General features: G+C 44.9%; 1 protein-coding gene across 4 annotated transcripts in view; it reads right to left on the reverse strand.

Annotated features, from left to right (window-relative positions):
• Window positions 1–22376, reverse strand: part of Gmeb1 (glucocorticoid modulatory element binding protein 1) — a 44943-nt gene that overhangs the window by 5367 nt on the left and 17200 nt on the right. For all 4 annotated transcript variants that reach the window (XM_028888132.2, XM_028888135.2, XM_037203013.1 and 1 more), the window contains 7 exons: window positions 20722–20804; window positions 17420–17544; window positions 14295–14398; window positions 11373–11530; window positions 8019–8150; window positions 6941–7078; window positions 2023–2145 (listed from right to left, as the gene is read on the reverse strand). In XM_028888132.2, coding sequence (XP_028743965.1) covers window positions 2023–2145; window positions 6941–7078; window positions 8019–8150; window positions 11373–11530; window positions 14295–14398; window positions 17420–17544; window positions 20722–20804 — 863 coding nt within the window. The remainder of the gene's footprint in view (window positions 1–2022; window positions 2146–6940; window positions 7079–8018; window positions 8151–11372; window positions 11531–14294; window positions 14399–17419; window positions 17545–20721; window positions 20805–22376) is intronic.

Here is a 22376-nt window from a genome sequence, read left to right on the forward strand (position 1 = left end):
CAACTATTATCTCCTTCCCTATTTTTGCCTTAAAAGGCCCCTCAAACTCAACAGGGAGCCAAGGATGGTCTTGAACTTCTGTTTCTCCTGGCTCCACCTCCCTACTGCTAGGATGACAGCCATGCATCACTACACCTGATCTTTTCCTAGAAGTTGTTGGCATTTACTTTGCAGGGAACTGGGGTATATATCTGTGCCGCCACGTGCATTGGCGGTCAGAAAACAGTCTGCAGGAATCTGTTTCCTCCCACCATGTGGCATCAGGTCATCAAGCTTGGTGGCAGAACCTCCACCCTCTGAGCCATCTCACTGACTCTTTTTCTTGAAAGACAGGCCTCTGCCATGTGACTCAGGCTGATGATCTCAAGTCCCCCTGCTTCAACCCCTCAACTGCTGGCATTATGGGTGTAATACTCAGCTTACTTATTCTCCTTTCTTTCTTTTTTAAATAATTCTTTAAAAATTTCTTATTTTGTATTTTTTTTTTTTTTTTTGAGACAAAGTCTCTCTATGTAGCCCTGGCTGTCCTGGCATGCCTGTGCCTCCCCAGAGCTGAGATTCAAGGCATGTATCACCATGCCCACTGGTCTCCTCTTTTTATGTTTGACAGTACTGGCAGTTGAACCCAAGGGTTCTGTATAGTGAGTTACTCCATAGCTTCCTCTTTACATTTTATTTTCATTAAAGACAGAGTTTCACTAAATTGTCCAGATAGACCTTGACATTGCTATCTAGACCAGGCAGACTTTGAACTCAGGTTCTTCCTCCTCAGTCTTCAGGGCAGTGGGGAAGACACAGGTGTGCACCACCAGACCAATGCTAAAGTGATTTGTCTTTCCTTTCGATTCCCAACTGTCTGGAAGGTAGTCTGCGGTGTTACTGAAAGGCTGCTCATCCACACCTCTACTCAATTTACACTGTGAACCTGTTTCATCTCCCCCGAAAATTAGTCTCATATTCTCTCCTTCCCTCTTCCTATCTCTTGTGCAGTGGTTGGAGGTCAAACCCAGGGCACTGCAGATGAAAAGCACACGGTCTACAGTGGAGCTCTAGCTCCGTCCTCCAACTCTTCTCAGTTCTCTCCAGGTCTAAGGGAAAGTTCCTTTCTTCTCCCATCACACCTACAACCCGACTGTTTTCTTGTGTTTATTTGTCTCTGTATCTGTTTTTCCTTAAGTTCTTAAAGAGCCTGAAGAGATAGAGACTGTTTTATGCCATATTGTAGTTTTTCTTTTTTGTTTTTTGAGACAGGGTTTCTCTGTGTAGCTTTGTGCCTTTCCTGGATCTCGCTCTGTAGACCAGGCTGGCGTCGAACTCACAGAAATCCACAGAAATCCACCTGGCTCTGCCTCCCGAGTGCTGGGATTAAAGGCGTGCGCCGCCACCACCCCACCCCACCACCACCACCACCACCACCACCCCAGCCCCATATTGTAGTTCTAAACCCTTGTTTCGAAATGAACAAAGTATCTGCGTTAAAAGACCTAGGTGCTCATAGCTTCTGACTGCTTTGTTTACGGATTTATTGTTGGTGGTGTAGGGATGTGTTTGTGTAGGGGTGTACCGATGTGTGTAGGTACTAGATGTTTTCCTTGGTGATTCTCTACCTTATTGTTTGAGACAGGGTCTCTCACTGAACCTAGAACTCCTCAATTTGGCTAGGCTGGCCAGCCAATGAGTTCCAGGCATCCACCTGTCTTCTTTTCCCCAATACTGGGACTGCAGATGCATGACCTGAACCTGAATTTTTCATGTTTGTATTGGGGATTCAAATATAAAGTCTTCATGCGTACAGGGGCAACATTTTACCAACTCAGCCAGCCATCTCCCTAGTCATAGTTTATGACTATGACAAACAATGGAAAATGTACAAAATCTATAGTTAGCTAAAAGAGCCCTATCAACAACGTAATAAAAGGAAAGCTGATGGTGTCTCCTGCCACCAACTTCCCGAAATTAATAGAATACCTAGTGACACATCAACCCTCCAACAGCACGCAAGACAAGCACATGCCCACGTACCTGCCAGGGTGTAGAGAAACTGGCCCTCTCCCTGCTCCACTTGCTTCCGTCTGTTGTCCAAAACTCTCTTGACTGTGTCCATTAGGCCAAATGTATGTGCCACATTGTTTAGAACAGCAGCATCTGTTTGAAACAAAGCACAGGCCTCCTGTGGAGTCTAAACAGCCCCTGATATGATCGTCATAGATCTCAAAGAACCCAGAAACCCAGAGTGGGGCTGCATGCTTGTAATCCCAACATGGGAGATGGAGGCAATGTGATCAGTAATCAAGGCTAGCCTAAGCTACAGAGTGAGTTCTAGGCCAGCCTGAGCCTCTGATTTGATCACACCTTCCCTCACCCCCAACAAGGAAAAGAACAAAGAAATTATGGAACTCTCTTGAACACATTTCAGTAATTGTGGTGGTGGTAGTAGTTTTCAGAAAGGATCTCATTGCCCAGGCTGGCCTCAAACAAGCCAAGGATAGCCCTGAACTCCTACTTCTACAACCTTAGTTCTGGGGTGATAGGCACTTAGCACCATGCCTGGCAGTTCGTTTGTTTGTCTGTCTGTCCCATTTTGGTTTTTTGAGATAGGGTTTCTCTGTGTAACAGCTCTGGCTGTCCTAGAACTCCTTCTATAGACAAGACTGGCCTCAAACTCATAGAGATCTGCTTGCCTCTGCCTCTTGAGTGCTGACATTAAAGGCATGGATCACCACTGCTTGGCTAGCAAGTTTTTTGGTGGTTTTTTTTTTTTAAAGATTTATTTATTTATTATGTATACAGTGTTCTGCCTGCAGGCCAGAAGAGGGCACCAGATCTCATTATTGATGGTTGTGAGCCATCAAGTAGTTGCTGGGAATTGAACTCAGGACCTCTGGAAAAGCAGCAGCCAGTGCTCTTAATCTCTGAGCCATCTCTCCAGCCCTCGCTAGCAAGTTTTTTAAGACATATTTATCATATGTATTTAATTTTGGTTTTGTAACAACCAAAGATCTTCCTACGTAAACAATCAAACAGGGATGACACAGTGGTAGGGTAGCAGCAGCATGCTGCTCCTGTCCCTACCATTGCAGAGACAAAAAGCAAAAATACAGAAATAGGTGAAATAAATAATCTTAAAAAAAAAAAAAAATCCAGGCATAATGGTGCATGCCTTTAATCTCAGCACTTGAAAGGCAGAGGCAGGCAGATCTCTGTGAGTTCAAGGCCAGCCGGGTCAACATAGCAAGTTCCAGGATAGCCAAAGCTAGATAGTAAAACCCCATCTTAAAACAAACAAAAACCCCACAAAAGAACAACAAAAACTCTAAATTTTGCATCTAGTTATAAATTCTGACCCATGTTTAGAAAACAGGATGGTAAAATCTGGGTGTGGTGATGGACAGCTCTAGCCCCAGCTATTCTGAAGGCTGAAGCAAGACAATTTGAGATCAGCCTGGGCAACATGATGAGACTCCTTCTCCAAATAATCTAATAGGCCAGGTATGACAGCTCATACCTGTCATCCAGCATTTGGGAGGCTGGGGTGAAATCACTGTCTGGAATTGAAGGCCAACCTGATTTATAGATGAAACCTTGTCTCAAAAACAAAACAAACAAACAAACAACAACAACAACCCAATAAATGGCTGGGTGTAGTGGCACATACCTTTCCCAGAACTCAGGAGGGAAAGCCTGATCTCTATAGTGAGTTTCAGGACAGCCAAGGCTATGTAGAGACCCTATCTCAACAAACAACAACACAGGCCCTACCCATCTGCACCCTCAGCCTTACCAATGCAGTTGCAACAGTTACACTGGGTTTTCCCATAATTGTGTGTGTGTGTGTGTGTGTGTGTGTGTGTGTGTGACAGCCCTGAACGTCCTGGAACTCAATTTGTAGACTTTGTAGACCAGGCTGGACTCAAACTCACAGAGATCTGCCTGCCTGTGCCTTCCAAGTGTGAGATTAAAGGCGTGTGCCACCACCGCCCAGCCTCCTATAATTCTTTGTAATCGCCAGACATTGTCACTCCAAGATCTTTGATCTCTCTGCCTGAAAGTTTCTTTCTCCCAGCTCATTACATGCCTAACTTCTAAAATTCAGATTCTGCTCAAAGGTCAGTGTCCTCAAAGGCCTTTCTTAACTACTATGAAAACAATCACCTCAGCTTTCTGTATTATCTGCGTGTGTTACATTCCAAGCACACACTGATTTACACGAGGGTGGGAGTTAGCTCTGTGACAGAGCATTTCCTTGGTATATGCAAAGTCCTTACTTTCATTTCCAGGGCCCAAACAATAAGTAAAAGGGCCAGTGAGAGGGCTCAGCAGGGAAAGGGGCTTGCTGCCAAGCCCAAAGATCTGAGTTTGATTTTGGGACCTGCTTGATAGACGGAAAAACTGCACATTGTCCTCTGGCCTCCACATATGCACTATGGTATGGATACCACCCTGTGCCAGGAAAGAAACAAACAAACAAATAAATGTAAGTAAAGGTGGATTTCCTGGCTCAGGCCTCTAGGTAGCACTCAGTAGGGAAGGTCAGAGGATGGAAATTCAAGGTTGACCTTGGCTATAAAAAGTCAGAGGACAGCTTGGGACACATGGGACACTGTCACACAAAAAAACAAAAAACAAACAAACAAACAAACAAAAAACAACGTTGAAGGGGGTAAGGTGGTGCACAACTTTTCTTTTGTTTTCGAGACAGGGTTTCTCTGTGTAGCTCTAGCTGTCCTGGAACTCACTTTGTAGACCAGGCTGGCCTCCAACTCACAGAGATTCACCTGCACTTGGGAGGCAGAAGCAGGAGGATTCCTGGTCTACACAGAGAGTTCCAGGACAGCCAGGGCTGTTACACAGAGAAACCCTGTCTTGAAAAACTAAAATAACCAAACAAATAAAGAAGCAAATAAATCTAAAAAGAAATAAAGTAAGAACAAGTCGAAGAAGTCAGGGAACATACAAGCTGTGAGGCCTCATCATAACCTTATTTGTATGAACAAAATACCCTTTATACTCAGTACAACAGCAATAACCTTGAGAATATCTAAAATAGCTGTAAGTGAACACACAGTTCACAAGGCCTTAATTAATAGACTGTGAGGCTAATCTAAACCCTGTGGATTTCACCTATCTCCAGATTATGCATGTTTCATGTGTATATGCATATATGTCTATATGTACACACATTACACATATATCAAAAGAAAGGTAAAAGGGGATGGGGAGAGAGTGGGTTTTTTGGCACAACTTAAAAGGACAAAGCAGACATTTGGGAGAGACTCAAGGAGGGGATCAGGTGTTTACAGCCTGTGATATGTATAGAATTCAGTGCCAGCCTGGGCTACATGAAGTCCTGCTTCAAAACAACAGGGCGTAGGGAGACAGGACAGCTCAGTGGTTAAGAGCACACACACAATGCTCTTCCAGAAGACCTAAGTTCCCAGCACCCACATCAAGTGGGGCACAACTGCCAGCTCCAGGGCGACTGACACCTCTGCCCTCCACGAGCACTTGTATTCATGTGCACATACCCACACACAAGCACAGACACACACACACCTGTCTACATAAGCCACGCAACACAAGCTAGAATCATTTTGGAAGGGAAAAACCACAACTTAGAAAATATTCCCATCAGAGTGGTCTGTGAGCAAGCCTGTTTTTCAAAACAGGGTTTCTCTGTGGCGCCCTGTCTATCCTGGAGCTCTGTAGACCAGGCTGGCCTCAAATTTGGAGATTTGCTTGCTCTACCTCCAGAATGCTGTGGTTAAAGGCGTACGCCACCACCATGGCCTAGCATAAAGCATTTTCTTTCTTTTTATCTTAAATTTTACTTAAGTTCACTGGTGTTTTGCTCGAATGTATATCTGTAAGGGCGTTAGATCCCCTGGAACAGGAGTTACAGACAGTTGTGAGCTGTCATGTGGGTGATGGGAATTGAACTTAAGTCCTTTGGAAGATCAGTCAATGCTCTTAACCACTGAGCCATCTCTCCAGTCCATGAAGCATTTTCTTGACTGATGATTGATATGAGAGAGTCCAGCTCACTGTGGGCAGTGTTACCCCTTGACTGGTGGTCCTAGGTGCTCCAAGAAGGCAGGTTAAACAAACCATGAGGAGTAAGCCAGTAAGCAGCCCTCCTCCATGGCTTCTGCTTAGGTTCCTCCCTGTCTGAGTCCCATCCCTGACCTAGAAGCATATGATAAATAAACCCTTCCACCTCATACACCCAAGTTGCTTTTGTTATGTTGTTTTATCACAGTAATAGAAACTTTAAAAACAACGTAATTAAAAAATAAAAATAATCCTAGCCTTGGGAGGCAGAGCCAGGCGGATCTCTGTGAGTTCGAGGCCAGCCTGGGCTACCAAGTGAGTCCCAGGAAAGGTGCAAAGCTACACAGAGAAACCCTGTCTCGAAAAACCAAAAAAAATAAAATAAAATAAAAATAAAAAATAAAAATAAAATCTTTATAACAAGGTGTGACCAAACTAAAGTTTTTTTTGTTTTTTCCCCCCCGAGACAGGGTTTCTCTGTGTAGCTTTGTGCCTTTCCTGGAACTCGCTTTGTAGACCAGGCTGGCCTCGAACTCACAGAGATCCTCCTGGCTCTGCCTCCCGAGTGCTGGGATTAAAGGCATGCTCCACCACCGCCCGGCTCAAACTAAAGTTTAAAACCCAGTTAATGAACAAAATAACATAAGGCTGGGGCTACACACACCTCAGTAGAAGAAAGAGTGCTTGCCCAGTGTGCTGAGGCCACATTAAATCCCTAGGACCACATAAATGAGCAAAACACTGTCAGGAACCACAAAAAATGATGACTTAACTTTTATGAGCTTTACTTTTCTTATCTGTAAAACGAAGATAATGATACCTTTGCCTCGCAATTGTGAGACAGTCGTGAGGCTTCAAAACTGAAGGCTATTACCAGGCTCAGTGCACTTACCTGTGACCTGGAAGGGAGCCTGGAGGAGGCGCTGCTGCACGCCCCTGAGCAGCTCTTCTATCTCCTTCTGGATATTACAGACGACCTCCTCCATCAACCCCACGTCAGCTATTCCTTTCCAGAACATCAAAGTGTCCTCTGGTGCAAGAGGGAGGAGACAGAAGGTAGACAGAGATATTACCCAGACGCCTCAGCACCTGTCTGTAATGTTCATTCCAATTCCAAAGGATTCTGTACTAAAACGTGGAAGACTGGCTGCCTCCAGGAGGTGGAAACTAATTATTAGCCCCTTCAGTCACTAGGGGCTTGGGATAATTGCCTGCCTCAATTTGTCATGCCCTTGATTTGTTATGATTCTGGCTATCAAAACAGACATCTCAGTCCAATAAAGATATTCAGTTAAATATTAAACAGGCATTCAATATTTAAGACTAAGTATTACTTGAATAATTCAATTTTAATTTTGCTTTCAATTAGATAAGACTTAATTTTATAAAGGTTAGCTAATAAAGATATTAAGCTAAATATTAATTAAAGATATTCCCTCTAGTTCTACACTAAACCAAACAGCTGGGGGGAGGGCCTGCAGGTTTCCCTAGGGTGGAAGCTAAGTCTCTTCATGTATGTATGCAGCAAGTAGCAACAGTGTCAAACAGGCAACAGATATTTATTAAATGAACCATGAGAAAAAGAGAAAAGTGATGAAGCTTTTCCTGGTCCCCTCTAAGGGAATTAACAGTCATACACTTTATGCTACCCGCTACCTAATTTTTCCTTCTAACATCTCCAAGTTTGATTTACCTAAGAAATGACCCAGAGATGGGGACAGCTGGTAATAGGAAAAGCATGGACAATGGAGTCCAACAAGCAAACAGTTCAGCTCTGACAAGTACTGTATGACTAGTCTCGGGCCACCTGAAATCTCAATCCCTCCACGTGTAAAATGAGATTTAAAAGGAGGTGATCCCAGCTATAGTTAGTAGTCATCTTTTCCGGAAGACAAGCAGACATAAGAAGAGGTCCTACACCAACAGGAAGACAGGGCTACACGGGAGGGCGGGGCTACACAGGAAAGTACCTGAAATTTCTTCCGATTCTTTTTTGATGCCCTCCTCTGTGGCCATGGTGACAGCGGCAGTGAGAGCCGAATTCCACTCCAACCCAGCCTCTTCCATGCTCTCCTCTGAGATGGCAATCTGTGTGATGTTACCTAAGCAGGGTCCGTTAGAAACAAAGCCATCAATTTTATGAGGCAAAGTCAGTATCCTCTCTCATAAAGACAGAAAGACCAAGTGATTTTTAGCATGCTGCCTCTTGCCTAGTGTCTATATTTTAAAATCCCGATCTCTAGGTAAGTCAGGATGTACACAGAATTTTCTAAAGAAAATTTGCCTTTCAAAGAAAAAGCTTTCTTTTTACTCTGAACAGAAAAAGAAAAAGAACAACAAAACCTTCCAAGAGCAGTCTGCTTCCTAGGCAGGCAGATGTTTTTGAAAGTGACGAAGGGTAGATATGCCTGTCAGGCCACCCACTGCAGACTTCCTGAGGATGAGAAAGACCTAGGATCATTTCAAAGTAGTGTACTTGTCATGAGTCCTACTACAAACATGTTTGAGAGTAAGCATCTGGAATATCTGAAGTTGTCATAGCTAATGAATCAGCCTGAGCTAATGAACCAGCCTGGGATGAAAAAGTAAGAGAACAAGAGAAAAAAAAAAAAGATCACAGAAGATATCCATGAATAATAGACACAGATATGGAACTGGAAAGACGGCTCAGTGGTTAAGAACACATGTTGCTCTTGCAGAGGACTGGTGTTTCAGTTCCCAGCACCCATATCAGGCAGTTCACAACTGTCTGTAACTCCAGCTCCAAGGGGATCCAACTCTGTTGGCTTCTATGGGTACCCACATATACATGCACATACCCACACAGACACACACCCATACACATGCACAAAAACCACAGACACACATATACACACACACACGATTCAATAAATCTTAAAACACACACGGGGCTGGAGAGATGGCTCAGAGGTTAAGAGCACTGACTACTCCTCCAGAGGTCCTGAGTTCAATTCCCAGCAACCACATGGTGGCTCACAACCATCTGAAATGAGATCTGGTGCCCTCTTCTGGCCTGCAGTCATACATGCTGTATACATAATAAATAAATAAATCTTTAAAAAAAAAAAAAAACACACACACACACACACACTTTACCTTTCAATTGTCTCTAAAAAGCTGAACAAAAACTAAGAAAAACCAAAGTGGCTCAGACAGCAATACAGACACATGTGAGCTCTATATACCGGAGGACAGCAGCAACCAAAGAAATCGTAGGACATGGACAATCAAGTAAAGTTTGACGAATAAAAATCAATCAGTTTGGAATATTCTTCCTTTTCTAAGCAAAAGAGTCAAATACATGAAAATTCTCCACTAGACACTTTCCTGAAATAGCATTTAGGCTCTGAGAGATTTGGTTTTTACTCTCCTATTGGTTACTCTCAGAATTTGTGAGTTCACCGAAAACTAAACCAAAATTAACCCCACAAAGACATGTGAGGTGGGTCAGGACTATATATAATCCCAGCACTTGGGAGGATGAAGCAGAAAGGTCGTTGTGAGTCCAAGGCCAGCCTGGTGCCCTCATACCCAAGGCTTTATAATAGCAGCTGAGACATATTTTACACAACTGTGATGTCTCCAGAGGCCGTGACTAAATCCACCAGAATTCATATTCATATATATTCTCCTTCTCCCTCTCTTTTCCTCCCTCTTCGCTCTCCCCTAGATGATAAGAAGGAGCCCCAGACCCAAATTCAAAAGCACTAGAAGTTAGTTGAGCATAGTATCACAGGCCTGGAACCCCAGCACTCAGGAGGTGGATGCAGGAGGCGTCCTAGGCCAGCTTGGACTACATGATCAGACTACGTCTCAAAACAAATCAAATCAAAACAACAGCAACAACACAAAACAGAAGGTTGGCCCTAAGTTTGAGCTAGTCCACATAGCAAATTCAGGCCAGTCAGGGCTCTATAGGAAGGCCTCCTGTAAACAAACAAAGCCTGAGGGTCAGTGCGGGCCAGATTTACTCATCTGTGAGGAAGTCTAGGTTGGTAAGCTGGGGCTCACTCAGGCGGTGGTCTGCTCAGCCCGGCCACTGATACCTGCCTCTTCAACATTTGAAGATGTTTGTCATCCTAATCTACCTTTCTAATCTTACCAAGGCTCCACTCAACCTTGACACGCCTGGAGATTGGCAGGAAAGTGAGAGCACTGATAAGCCCTGTAAGTACAGAACATCTCTCTAATGCTTGGCACGCACTGTAAGGAAGAAGAATGCTGGAAATAAGCCAGGTGGTGGCGCATGCCTTTAATCCCAGTACTGGAGAGGCAGAGGCAGGCAGATCTCTGAGTTTGAAGCCAGCCGGGTTCACAGAGCTAGTTCCAGGACAGTCAGGACTACACAGAGAAACCTGTCTCAAAAATCAAAACAAAGCCAAACAAAGAATGCTGGAAATTTAAGTTAGAGATAGAAAATCTGCCCAGCATGCACAGACAGTATTGATGATGATGATGATGATGATGAAAAAAGAAAAGAAAAAACAAGGAAGAGAGTTGGCCAACAAGAATCAATTAAAGCCAGGCGGCGGTGGCGGCGCACACCTTTAGTACCAGCCAGCAGTCGCGAGGCAGAGCCAGGCGGATCTCTCTGAGTTTGAGGCCAGCCTGGTCTACAGAGCGAGATCCAGGACAGGCACCAAAACTACACAGAAAAACCCTGTCTTAGAAAAAACAAACAAACAAAATACAATCAATTAAAATAGCCAGGCATGCTGAGTATAGTGGCACATGCCTTTAATCCCAGCACTTGGGAGGCAGAAAGAAAGGATTGCTGGGGGACACAGAGAAACACTGTCTTGAAAAACACCCCCCAAAAAAAGAGAGAAAGAGAGAATAAGCTAGGCATAGGTGATTCAAGCCTGTAATCCCAACATTTTAGAGGTTGACAGAGGAGAACAACCATGAATTTAAAGTCAGCCTGGGCTACAAAGTGAGTTTCTAGATAACCTGGGCTACAAAAACCTAGTCTCAAACTGAACAAAATGAGTCATTTTAAGAGGAAAAAGGAATCTGTTTCCAGGGCTTAGACTCTAGCCGAGATTGCTGTAATACCTTACAACACAGCACAAAAGCACATCAATGCTCACAGGTACTAGAAAGAGAAATACCAGGACCCAGGCATGGTGGTTTGTTTGTTTGTCTGGGGAGGCAGAAGAAAGAAAATCACAGGAAGTACAAGTCCAGCCTGGGCTACATGGTGAGACAGGGTCTCAAAACCAAAACCCTAAGGGAGACCCGATGAGCGAGGAGGGAAGGGCTGGTGTAAGCAGTAGCTTTCCGGGTGGTGTCCTACCCCCTACCATCGGCCGAGGTGGGGGTCTGCACCACACTTGTCTGCTGGCCTGGCACGGGGGCTCTCGCGCTGCTGATGAGGAGGTCGAACTTGGTGCTCCTGCAGGTATTGGAGCAAACTTTGTCATGCTGGTAAAAATCGATCTGTCCAGAGTCCATCATTTTCCTGTCCAGAGACAAGAAGCAGTTGAGCCTGCGGTTCACCTATGGGAACTATGGGAACTATGAGAACTAAGGGGTAGATGGAACAATCTGCTGAGTCCATGATGAAGACTAAAGGGGCCTAATATATCTGAAGCCACTGCACTGTGAAGATTCTAATTGGAATTATAAAACGTCCATCGGTCCTGCCTACAGTGACCACCACTTCTCTTCTGAGTTTCCTCAGCATCAGTACTCTTCACCAAGAATGTCAGGAATGTCATTAAAAAACCAAAGCTCAAAGTCCCGGCACTTGAGAGGCAGAGGCCCAGTGAGTTCAAGGTCAACCTGGTCTACACAACAAGTTCCAGGCAATGCTGGGCTACACAGTGAAACCCTGTCTCACAAACAAACAAACAAACAAACACAAGCCTGACAGTGGTGGCGCACGCCTTTAGCCCCAGCACTCAGGAGGCAGAGGCAGGCAGATATCTGTGAGTGCGAGGCCAGCCTGGGCTACAGAGCAAGATCCAGGACAGGCACCAAAACTACACAGAGAAACCCTGTGTAGGAAAAACAAAACAAAACAAAAAAAAAAGAACTGAGATAAGAGACAGGCACCACCCACCACACCTGGCTGTATCAGGTCCAGAATGCCTAGTTTATTGCCACTTTTAGAGATAAAACATTTCAGAAGACAAAGAGGCCAAGAGAGGAATGAAGGGAGGGGAGGAAGGAGAAGGGAAAACAGTGAAGGACTAGAGTCTAGCTGCTAGAAGCCATGGTACATCGGCAGACTCCTTGTCCAGCATGTGGGAGGCTGTCAGTTCAATCGAACAGCAAAAAGTAAGTAAAATTTACAAAATCAAGAAGTCTCCTAGAGATGGGTCTAGAGAGATGACTCAGCAGTTAAGAGCACTGGCTGCTCTTCCAGAGGTCCTGAGTTCAATTCCCAGCAACCACATGGTGGCTCACAACCACCTATAATGAGATCTGGTGCCCTCTTCTGGCCTGCAAGGACACATGCAGGCAGAATACAGTATACATAATAAATAAATAAACCTAAAAAAAAAAGAAGAAGTAGAAGTCTCCTAGAGGCAGGGCAGTGGTGTCGTGGGCCTTTAATCTCAGCACTTAGGAAATGAAGGCAGAGGCAGGTGGATCTCAGGGAGTTCCAGGCCAGCCTGGTCTACAAAGCAGGTTCCAGGACAGCCAGGACTTCACAGAGAAAACCTGTCTCAAAAAACAAACAAACAGGGCTGGAGAGATGGCTCAGAGGTTAAGAGCACTGCTTATTCTTCCAAAGGTCCTGAGTTCAATTCCCAGCTACCACATGGTGGCTCACAACCATCTGAAATGAGATCTGGTGCCCTCTTCTGGCCTGCAGGGATATGTGCAGACAGAACACTGTATACATAATAAATAAATAAATCTTAAAAAAAAAGAAAGAAGAAGAAAACAGAAGGCCAGGAAAGGCATTCCTCTCAAATCTTCAACTATCATGAGCCCAGGGCCTAGGATCTGCTGAGGATGTGTCTCCACCCCTGAGAAATTGTACCCATTGGAAGCAGCCCCTTGTCTGTGTGTTCTTTCTACGCTTGACCTTAAACTTGACATCTTCCTGCCTCTGCCTCCCATGTGCCAAGATTAAAGGTGCCACCGCACCTGGCTGGACACTTCTAATTCTCGACCTTAAAATTTTGGTTTTTAAGGGGGGCTGGAGAGATGGCTCAGTAGTCAAGAGCACTGGCTGCTCTTCCAGAGGACCTGGGTTCAATTCCCACCACCCATATGGCAGCTCATAGCTGTCTGTGACTCCAATTCCAGGGGACCTGACACCAATGGCAAAATACCAATGCACATAAATTAAAACAAATAAGAAAATTCTTTAAACTTGTTTTTTAGAATTCTATGTGTATGGGTGCTTTGCCTGCATGCATATCTATGTACTATGTGCACATCTGGTTTCCATGAAGGCTAGAAGAAGGTGTCGGATTCCCCTGGAACTAGAGTTACAGAGAGTTGAGAGCTGCCATGTGGGTGCTGGAAACTGGACCCAGGCCCCCTAGAAGAGCAGCCAGAACTCTTAATATCTGAGTCATCTCTCCAGCCCTAGGCTTTACATTTACATTTTTTGTCTATCAGCAGGTGAACATTCAAGGCAGACTACCTAATGCATTCAAGGAGAAAACTACAATGGTAACTTGCTGGCGAGGGCTAGTCCATACGCTGACATCTGTCTGTCAGACCAGGAGGGTGAACGGCAAACATTACGCCTGGTCTTTCTTTCTCAACATGGTCGTCTATTTGAACAGGCTACCCCAGGCTGTCAGTCCCGCTGGTGCATGTACTCAGCACCTCGCTTTGCTCTCTCTCTGTGAGGAGGACAGGCAGGACAGTCAGCTCCTCGGAGCTGCTCTGCCAAAAGAAGATTCTGTCCAACCTCCTGACATCAGCACCCTAAGCCAGCATGCTGGTGTCAGCCTTGGCTACACAGCAAGTTCTGGGCTAAACGGACCTAAATGAGACTTAAAAACCTAAAAAGAAAGAATGAGAAATCTAGTGTAGATGCTGGGAAAAGTTACTTAGTTTGATTTAATAGTTAGAGGCTACAGGGGGTGTAATTCAGTGGTAGACTGCTTATGTAGCATGTGCAAGGCCCTGGGTTCCAACCCTAATGTCACAAACAAAAAAAAGGTTATGGAAAAGTTGAGGAAGGTCAAATGGTGTGTAAGGTTCTCCCCTGACTAAGTGCTGCACTGAGATGCATGTGATGTCCTAGCACTCACCTGAGCATGATGCCGCCTAGACGGATGGCTCTCTTCCAGTCCTTCAGAGTGGACTTGCCAGCCAGATGAACAAAGTGCTTGGGGCTGATCAATTGATCATTGAACTACAGTAAAAAAGAAGAATCCAAAGTGGGCCAGTGTGAACTTAGAATGAAATAACGCCACTTGCTCTACACAAAACCCCAGACGATGCTATAAGCCATATCAGTGCCACTCAAGCCCCTGTCCTATGGTACCGAACATTCTCCCCCTCTGAGTACCTGTCCTTTCCTAGGACAGAGTTACAGAGGGTGAGTGAGGACGAGAAATAAACACGCTAAATAGTATCTACAAATCCACTTATACTCTGAAGCAGGGGGATGGGTCTAGTGTTCCAGAGGCTGGTCAAGAAACTGAAGAAATCTAAGTAGCGCTAAAGATGGATGGGCCAGGGAGATAACTCACAGGTAAAAGTGCTAATTGCACAAGACTACACACTGACTTCAATTCCAGAAATCACTTAAAAAGATGAACTGCATCTGTAGTTCCAGCACTGTTACTGTGAGATGGGAAGCTGGAAGACTGGTTAGCCTGGAATACTCACTACAGCAGCAGAAGTCACACACACACACACACACACACACACACACACACACACACACACACAAACACACACAGAAGATCCTTTTAAAGACTGATGTTTATCTTATGTGCATGGGTGTTTTGCCTACATATGTGTCTGTATACCACACACATGCACTGCCCACAGAGGCCTGAAGACGGTGACAGATCCCTGAAACTGGAGTTAGAGACTGGTTCTGAGCTGCTATATAGGTGCTGGAAACTGAACCCAGGTCCTCTGGAACAGCAGCCAGTGCTTTTAACATTGCACCATTTCCCCAACCACTATTTTTTTTAGGGATTCAGGATGTTAGAAAGAGTCAATATAGTAGAAACCAAGAACACCGCAAAGCCTCAGACTTTGCAGCCCTTCTTAGCCTAGGCTGGTACCACTAAACTCCCATGGTGAGGACAACATGACAATGTGCATGGATCATCACTGTGGCCACCAAAGGAGGCAAAAGGAACCACTGTGGCCACCAGTGGAAGCAGAATGAACAGCTACTTACAGATGTTCTGAGAGATTTTTCTTGATTAATTTTTTTTTTTTTTTCTTGAGACAGGGTCTCACTGTGCAGCTCTGACCGACCTGGAGCCAGGCTGTCCTTGAACTCACAGCAATCTGCCTGCCTCTGCCTCCCAAGTGCTGGAATTAAGTGTGTGTAGCAGCATGCCTGGCTCTCATGAGATTTGTTTGTTTTGTTTTTTGGGGGGTCAGGGTTTCACCATACAGCCCTGGCTGATCTAGGACTCCGTGAGTGTAGACCAGGTTGGCCCTGAACTCACAGAGATCCACCTGCCTCTGCCTCCAAGTGCTGTCATTAAAGGCATGCGCCACCATAACTGTTGGGTTTTTTGAGACAGGGTCCCACTCCATCACCTCTTAGCCTCAAACTTAAATCCTACTGCCTCCATGCTGGGATTACAGGCATTACACCTTCCTTATTCTTTTTTTTTTTTTTTTTTTTTCGTTTTTCAAGACAGGGTTTCTTTGTGTAGCTTTGTGCCTTTCCTGGAACTCACAGAGATCCGCCTGGCTCTGCCTCCCAAGTGCTGGGATTAAAGGCATGCGCCACCACCGCCCGGCCACCTTCCTTATTCTTATAGACAACAATTCTGAATGCGTATCAGTTCAAGGCATGATACATATATGATCTTGCTTACTACAGCACAGTGTATGTGCTGTATAGCCATATGTATATTGATGAGAATGATTACTATTTTAATACATAAGGCTCAAGTTTCTTTGTGCAACCCCAGCTGTCCTGGAACTCACTTCATAGACCAGGCAGGCCTCGAACTCAGAGATCTGCCTGCCTCTGCCTACCTCTGCCTCCTGACTGTTGGGATTAAAGGTGTACACTACAATGCCCATCAAGGCTCTGAAATTTTAATTATTAAACTTGCTCAAAATCACATGGCTAGGCAGAGATAGAGAAGGGTTCTGGCCATTCGTTCACTTACCTGTTGAACACTTATCAAACACTATTATGTATCAGGCACCACACAGGATCGGCCTTTGTCATGACATAAGGTCCTGCCACCACCACCAAGGCATCATATGGACTAGGTTTATCTTGGTGAAACAGACAATACTCTCTGCTTGCACAAAACCCATGATCCAGTGGAACTAGGCCGACCCATTTTATTTCAAAATCCTTAGGTTTTCTGCTGTGACACCGTAAGAACAAGGCTGTGGGGACATCGAGACGGCTCAGCAGATGAAGGTATTTGCTGCCTGTAGGAAGTGGCAAACCCTGAGGGAGGGAGTGAAGTCCCGAAGGAATGGGTATTTTTGCTGTCGTTGTTTCAAGACAGGGTCTCACTATGAAGCCCTGGCTGTCCCGGAACTCGCTCTGTAGACCAGGCTGGCCTCGCCTCTGCCTCTCAAGTCCTGGGATTAAAGGTGTGCACCACTATGCCCGCCGGCTGAGGATATATATTTTGACATGGGTGCAGTCATGCCAAGAAAGCCCAAAGCCTCAGACCAGGGGCAACTGGCAAAACCCTTACCCACGTGGCCCAGGCTTATAAGTCCAAGTGCTTATGAATGAATAATCGGTCAGTGTGAGCCCAGACTAACAACTGCAGCTTCCTCCTCCCAGATGTTTACACCTACAGAGACCTACTATACCAAGACTACCTAACCTTCAATACGCTGAGGTTCCAGGTAGCAGTTAAGAGAATCCCACCTGACCCCGGCTTTACTGTACATGGTTGTCTTTCTTCATCCCCTTGATGGCCCTAGCCAGGGTTCCAGGATCCAAACCATGCAGGAGCGGCAGCTGCCAAGCCTGCCAAGCAGAGTTCAATCCTCCAATGAATCCACATGGGGAAAGGAGAGAAGAGACTGCTGCAAACCTCCTCTGCCCTGCGCATGGGCGCCATGCAAAATAACTAAACAAACAGCACTTGCCCAGCATGTTCCAGACCCCAGATCAGAGCCCTCCATTTCCCTGCAGAAGCTGATCTGGTGAAAGACAGAGAGACGTCACTGAAACAAAACCTCAAGAGGAGACAATCACCTTGACGCACTTGACATTTATTCCTGGACACACAAACTTCTTCCAGAGGAGGATGGCTTTGCTCTCTCCACAGGTTATAGGGTACGCAATTTCCATGTCCTCATTCGCTTCTATACTACCTGCATCTGAAAATGGAAAAAAAAATCCACTGTTACTGAACAATTCTTCCCTAAACTTAAATTCCAAATGTACAGTTTCCGGGTTCCTTTCAAGCCATTTTTTTTTTTTTTTTTTTTTTTTAAGATAGGGTCTCATGTAGCTCAGGCTGGCCTTGAACTCAGTGTACAGCAATGATGACCTCGGATAACTGATCCTTGCACTCTACCAACTGAGCTATATTCCCACCACTAACAAGGTACTCTTTAAAAAATAAAAATAAAAATTGCATGGGTGTTTGGCCTGCATGCAAGTCTGTCCACCAATTGTTTGCCTGATGCCTGCAGAGACCAGAAGAAAGCACTGGCTCCCCTGGGACTGGAGTCATGATGGCTGTGAGTTGTCCTGTGAGCTCGAATCTAAGCCAGGTCCTTGCAGCAAGTGCTCTTAACACTAAGTAATCTCTCCAGCCCCAGGAAGACTTTTGAAGTTCGACATAACAGCTATGTCTTACTAAGGCACCAATGTGTTAAGACACTATGACACAGCCGGGCAGGGGTGGCGCACGCCTTTAGTGCCTGCCAGCAGTCATGAGGCAGAGCCAGGCAGAACTCTGTGAGTTCGAGGCCAGCCTGGTCTACAGAGCGAGATCCAGGACATGCACCAAAACTACACAGAGAAACCCTGTCTCGAAAAACAAAAACAAAACAAAACAAAAAAAGACACTATGGCATATTCTCTCTATATATTTTTTAATTTAAAAATATTATTTGCTGGGCAGTGGTGGCGCACGCTTTTAATCCCAGCACTCAGGAGGCAGAGCCAGGTGGATCTGTGAATTCAAGGCCAGTCTGGTCTACAAAGCGAGATCCAGGACAGTCACCAAAACTAACATAGAGAAATCCTATCTTGGAAAAAAAAAATTATTTATTCTTACTGGGGAGGGCATGCGCATCACTCTGTGGAGATGGCCAACTCTGGAGAGTGTTCTCTCCTTCCACCTTTATGTGGGTTCTGGAGACTGAACTCAGGGTGCAGTTCTGCCTACATATACGGCCAGCCATTTTAATGGCTGAGCCGTCTCTCCAGCCCTCAGATTTGTTTGTTTTGCATGTTGTTGAGGAAAAACCCAGGGCATTATGCAAGCTAGTTAAGTGTTGTACCGCTGAGCTACATGGCCAACCCTACCATAAACCTTTGCGTGTGCTACTGTAATTCTTTTGTTTGGTTGTTTTTTGAGACAGTTTCAAACTGCCATGAACTTATGTAGCCAAGGATGGCTTTGAAGTCCTGTTCTTTTTTATTTATTTATTTATTTTTATTTTATGTGCATTGGTGTTTTGCCTTCATGTGTCTCTATGCGAGGGTGTCAGAAGCCCTGGAACTGGAGTTAAAGACAGAGCTGTCATATGGTTGCTGGGAATTGAAACTGGGTCCTGTGGAACCAACTAAGCCTTTCTCCAGCCCCTGAACTCCGGATCTTGCTAATTCCAAAGTGTCAAGATTGTAAGCATGAGAAAAAACACCCAGCATTTTAGTTCTTATTATAATCTTGTGAGATAGTAATTACTTCCTGTGTTTTACATATAAATACATGGGCTTCAAAAGAGAAGTGAGTTTCTCTTTTTGTTGTTGTTGTTTTTCAAGACAGGGTTTCTCTGTGTAATTTTGGCACCTGTCCTGGATCTCGCTCTGTAGGCCAGGCTGGCCTCGAACTCACAGAGATCCACCTGGCTCTGCCTCCCAAATGCTGGGATTAAAGGCATGAGCCACCACCTCCTGGCTAAAGATTTATTTCTTTATTATGTACACAGTGTTCTGTCTGTCCGCCAGAAGAGGGCACCAGATCACATTACAGATGGTTGTGAGCCACCATGTGGTTGCTGGGAATTGAACTCAGGACCTCTGGAAAAGAAGCCAGTGCTCTTAGCCTCTGAGCCATCTCTACAGCCGAGAAGTGAGTTTCTCAAGAACACTGAGTGAGAAAATGTAAAAAAGTCAGATTTGCTTAGATTCTAACTTTTCTTTCATTGACAATTTCCCAGTCAATACAATGCCCTCAGTCTTCACCTGCAGCCTCCCCTAATGACAGGGATCCATCTAAAAGCTCCCTTGCATTGTGGGATAACTTTTTCAAGGCAGGGTTTTGCTATTCAGCCCAACCTCAAACATAATCTTCCTGTCTCAGCCTCCCAATGTTGGGATTACAGGTCCGCCTCACCATGCCCAGTGTGATGAGGGGGTGGAAGTGCGGATGGCTATGGACTGAATCTAGGTCTTTGTACATGCTAGGCAAGCACTTTACTACTGAGTTTATATACCTAATCTTCTGGCCTTGAACGTGCTCTATAGTGCAGATAGGCACCCTAAATCTATGATTCTTTTTTTTTTTTTTTTTTTTTTTTTGGTTTTTCAAGACAGGGTTTCTCTGTGTAGCTTTGCACCTTTCCTGGAACTCACTCTGTAGCCCAGGCTGGCCTCGAACTCACATAGATCCGCCTGTCTCTGCCTCCCCAGTGCTGGGATTAAAGGTGTGCAGCACCAGCACCACCAGCACCACCAGCACCACCACCACCACCCGGCTAAACCTGTGATTCTTTTGCCTCAGCTTCCCAAGTAGCTAGATTTACAGATTAACATCACAGGCCCCATGGTTTTTTTGTTTTGTTTTGTTTTCAACCCCACCCCCACCCCAATGTGGTTTAGGGATCCCACATAGAGACTCAAGCTAAATATTTTACCCCACACCTCTTTATAGGATTTTTATAGACAAAAACATTTTTTTTGGCTCTTGCAACATATTGATATTAGGTGATCAAGTGACAGGTCTGCAATCTTGTTGGTTGGTTGATTAGTTTTTTGAGACAGTTTTTCTATGTAGTCCTGGCTGTCCAGGAACCTGGAACTTAGAGATCTGTCTGCCTCTGCCTCCTGTGTGCCAGGATTAAAGGCACTCACCACCATGCCTGGCAAGTCTGCCATGTTAATTGGCAGTATTAGTAGGCACACTGCATTGGTGGGGACACAAAATAAGACATAAAAGGCCAGAAATCACAGGCTGGGGGCACAGCTCAGTAGTGGAGCACCAGCCTGGCTTGGACAAGATCCCAGGTTTCATCCCCAGAAATTTAAAAGCAAAAATATACAGAAACTCACAACCACCAAGCTGAAGTCAAAGTTCTGGATAGAACAGCAGAAAGACTTACCAATTCCTTCTTCAATTTTGTGTATTGTGTGGGTTTCTACAGCTACAACTGCTGCATTGTTCTCCGAGCCAGCATCATAAAGCCTGTTGTAAGAATGTCCATCGATAAACAAGCTACATAGGTCATGAAAACATTAATACTCACAGCACAGAGTTCAGACATTTGTGTTAATCTATCCCCAAACGAGTAAAGTACGTATATTTTACAACACTACCATAGTACTTTGACAAGTTTTCCACTGTACTTAAACTCCAAGAGGCCCAGAACTGCTTAGCAGTTAATGCCAGGAAAATGAAAACAACTCACTTCACCCCAAGTAAATTAATATTTGCTATGTGTACTCCCCTTGCTGCTGTATTACAGAATTTTTCCGTAATAACGTTAAAGATTTGTTACTTACATGTACAAAACTGTGTGCTTACATACACACACACACACACACACACACACACACACACACACACTTGTGTGTGAGAACATGCATGCATGTATGTATGTGCCTAGAAGAACAGAAGTGGGTGTCAGAACCCATGGAGCTGGAGTTACAAGTGGCTGTGAGTTGCTTGACATGAGTACTGGAACTGAACTTGGGTCCTATAAAGGGCAACATGCTCTCTTTAACTACTGAGTCAGCTCTCCAGCCCCTTCCTCATTAACTTTAAATCACTGGTTTTCCACCTTCCCAATGCTGCTACACTTTAATAGAATTCCTCATGTTTTGGTGACCCCTGACCATAAAATTCTTTTCTTTTTACTTTTTTTGTTTTGTTTTGTTTTTCGAGACAAGGTTTCTCTGTGTAGCTTTGCACCTTACCTGGAACTCACTTGGTAGCCCAGGCTGGCCTCGAACTCACAGAGATCCGCCTGCCTCTGCCTCCGGAGTGCTGGGATTAAAGGCATGCACCACCGTCTGGTATAAAATTATTTTCATTGCTATTTTATAACTAATTTTGCTACTGTTGTGAATTGTAATGTAAATATCTGTGTTTTCTGATGCTCTCAGGGGACCCCTATGAAAGGGTCATTCAACTCTCAAAGGGGTCATGACCCACATGTTGAGAACCACTGCTTTAAATGTTCAAGATACAGGAGTGCTGCTCCAAGGACAAGATAGACTTTTTCATAAAGCTCATCTGCCAAAAGTAGAGCCGGCAGACAGTACAAGACAGGAAGCAGCTGATGACCCAGACACAATGACCCTTGCTGAAATCTGGACATTTTAGCTTGCTTTATTTTTTAGTGTTTTAGCCTTTCAGGGCATCAGAACTAAATTATTGACATAAACCAAGTATACAGAAACAAACAAACATGGAACTGGCCCAGGTAACCAGCAATCACTAGAGGCTTCGCCAAACAGGAGGCTATGCAAAACACCACATGAACACACCCAATGCCATCGGCTCTCAGCAGCTAGTCAGGACTGGGCTTATTTGGGACTTTGATGGGGTAGGTTAGGTAAAGCAGATCTTCCTCAATGTACATTACGGGCTCAGGTAACCTAACCCCTCAGATAACCTAACAGGACACCCAAGTGTCCTTCCTTTCATTTCTGTGATCAGCCTAACCGTTAATTTCTAGTGGTATTTGCTCCGCCCATGACCTTGGGCTATAGGTCTGGAAGGAGGAGGCGGTGCTTCCGCCATACGTGACCTCTT

This window comes from Peromyscus leucopus, chromosome 2 (genome assembly GCF_004664715.2).
Source record: "Peromyscus leucopus breed LL Stock chromosome 2, UCI_PerLeu_2.1, whole genome shotgun sequence".
Classification (NCBI taxonomy): domain Eukaryota; kingdom Metazoa; phylum Chordata; class Mammalia; order Rodentia; family Cricetidae; genus Peromyscus; species Peromyscus leucopus.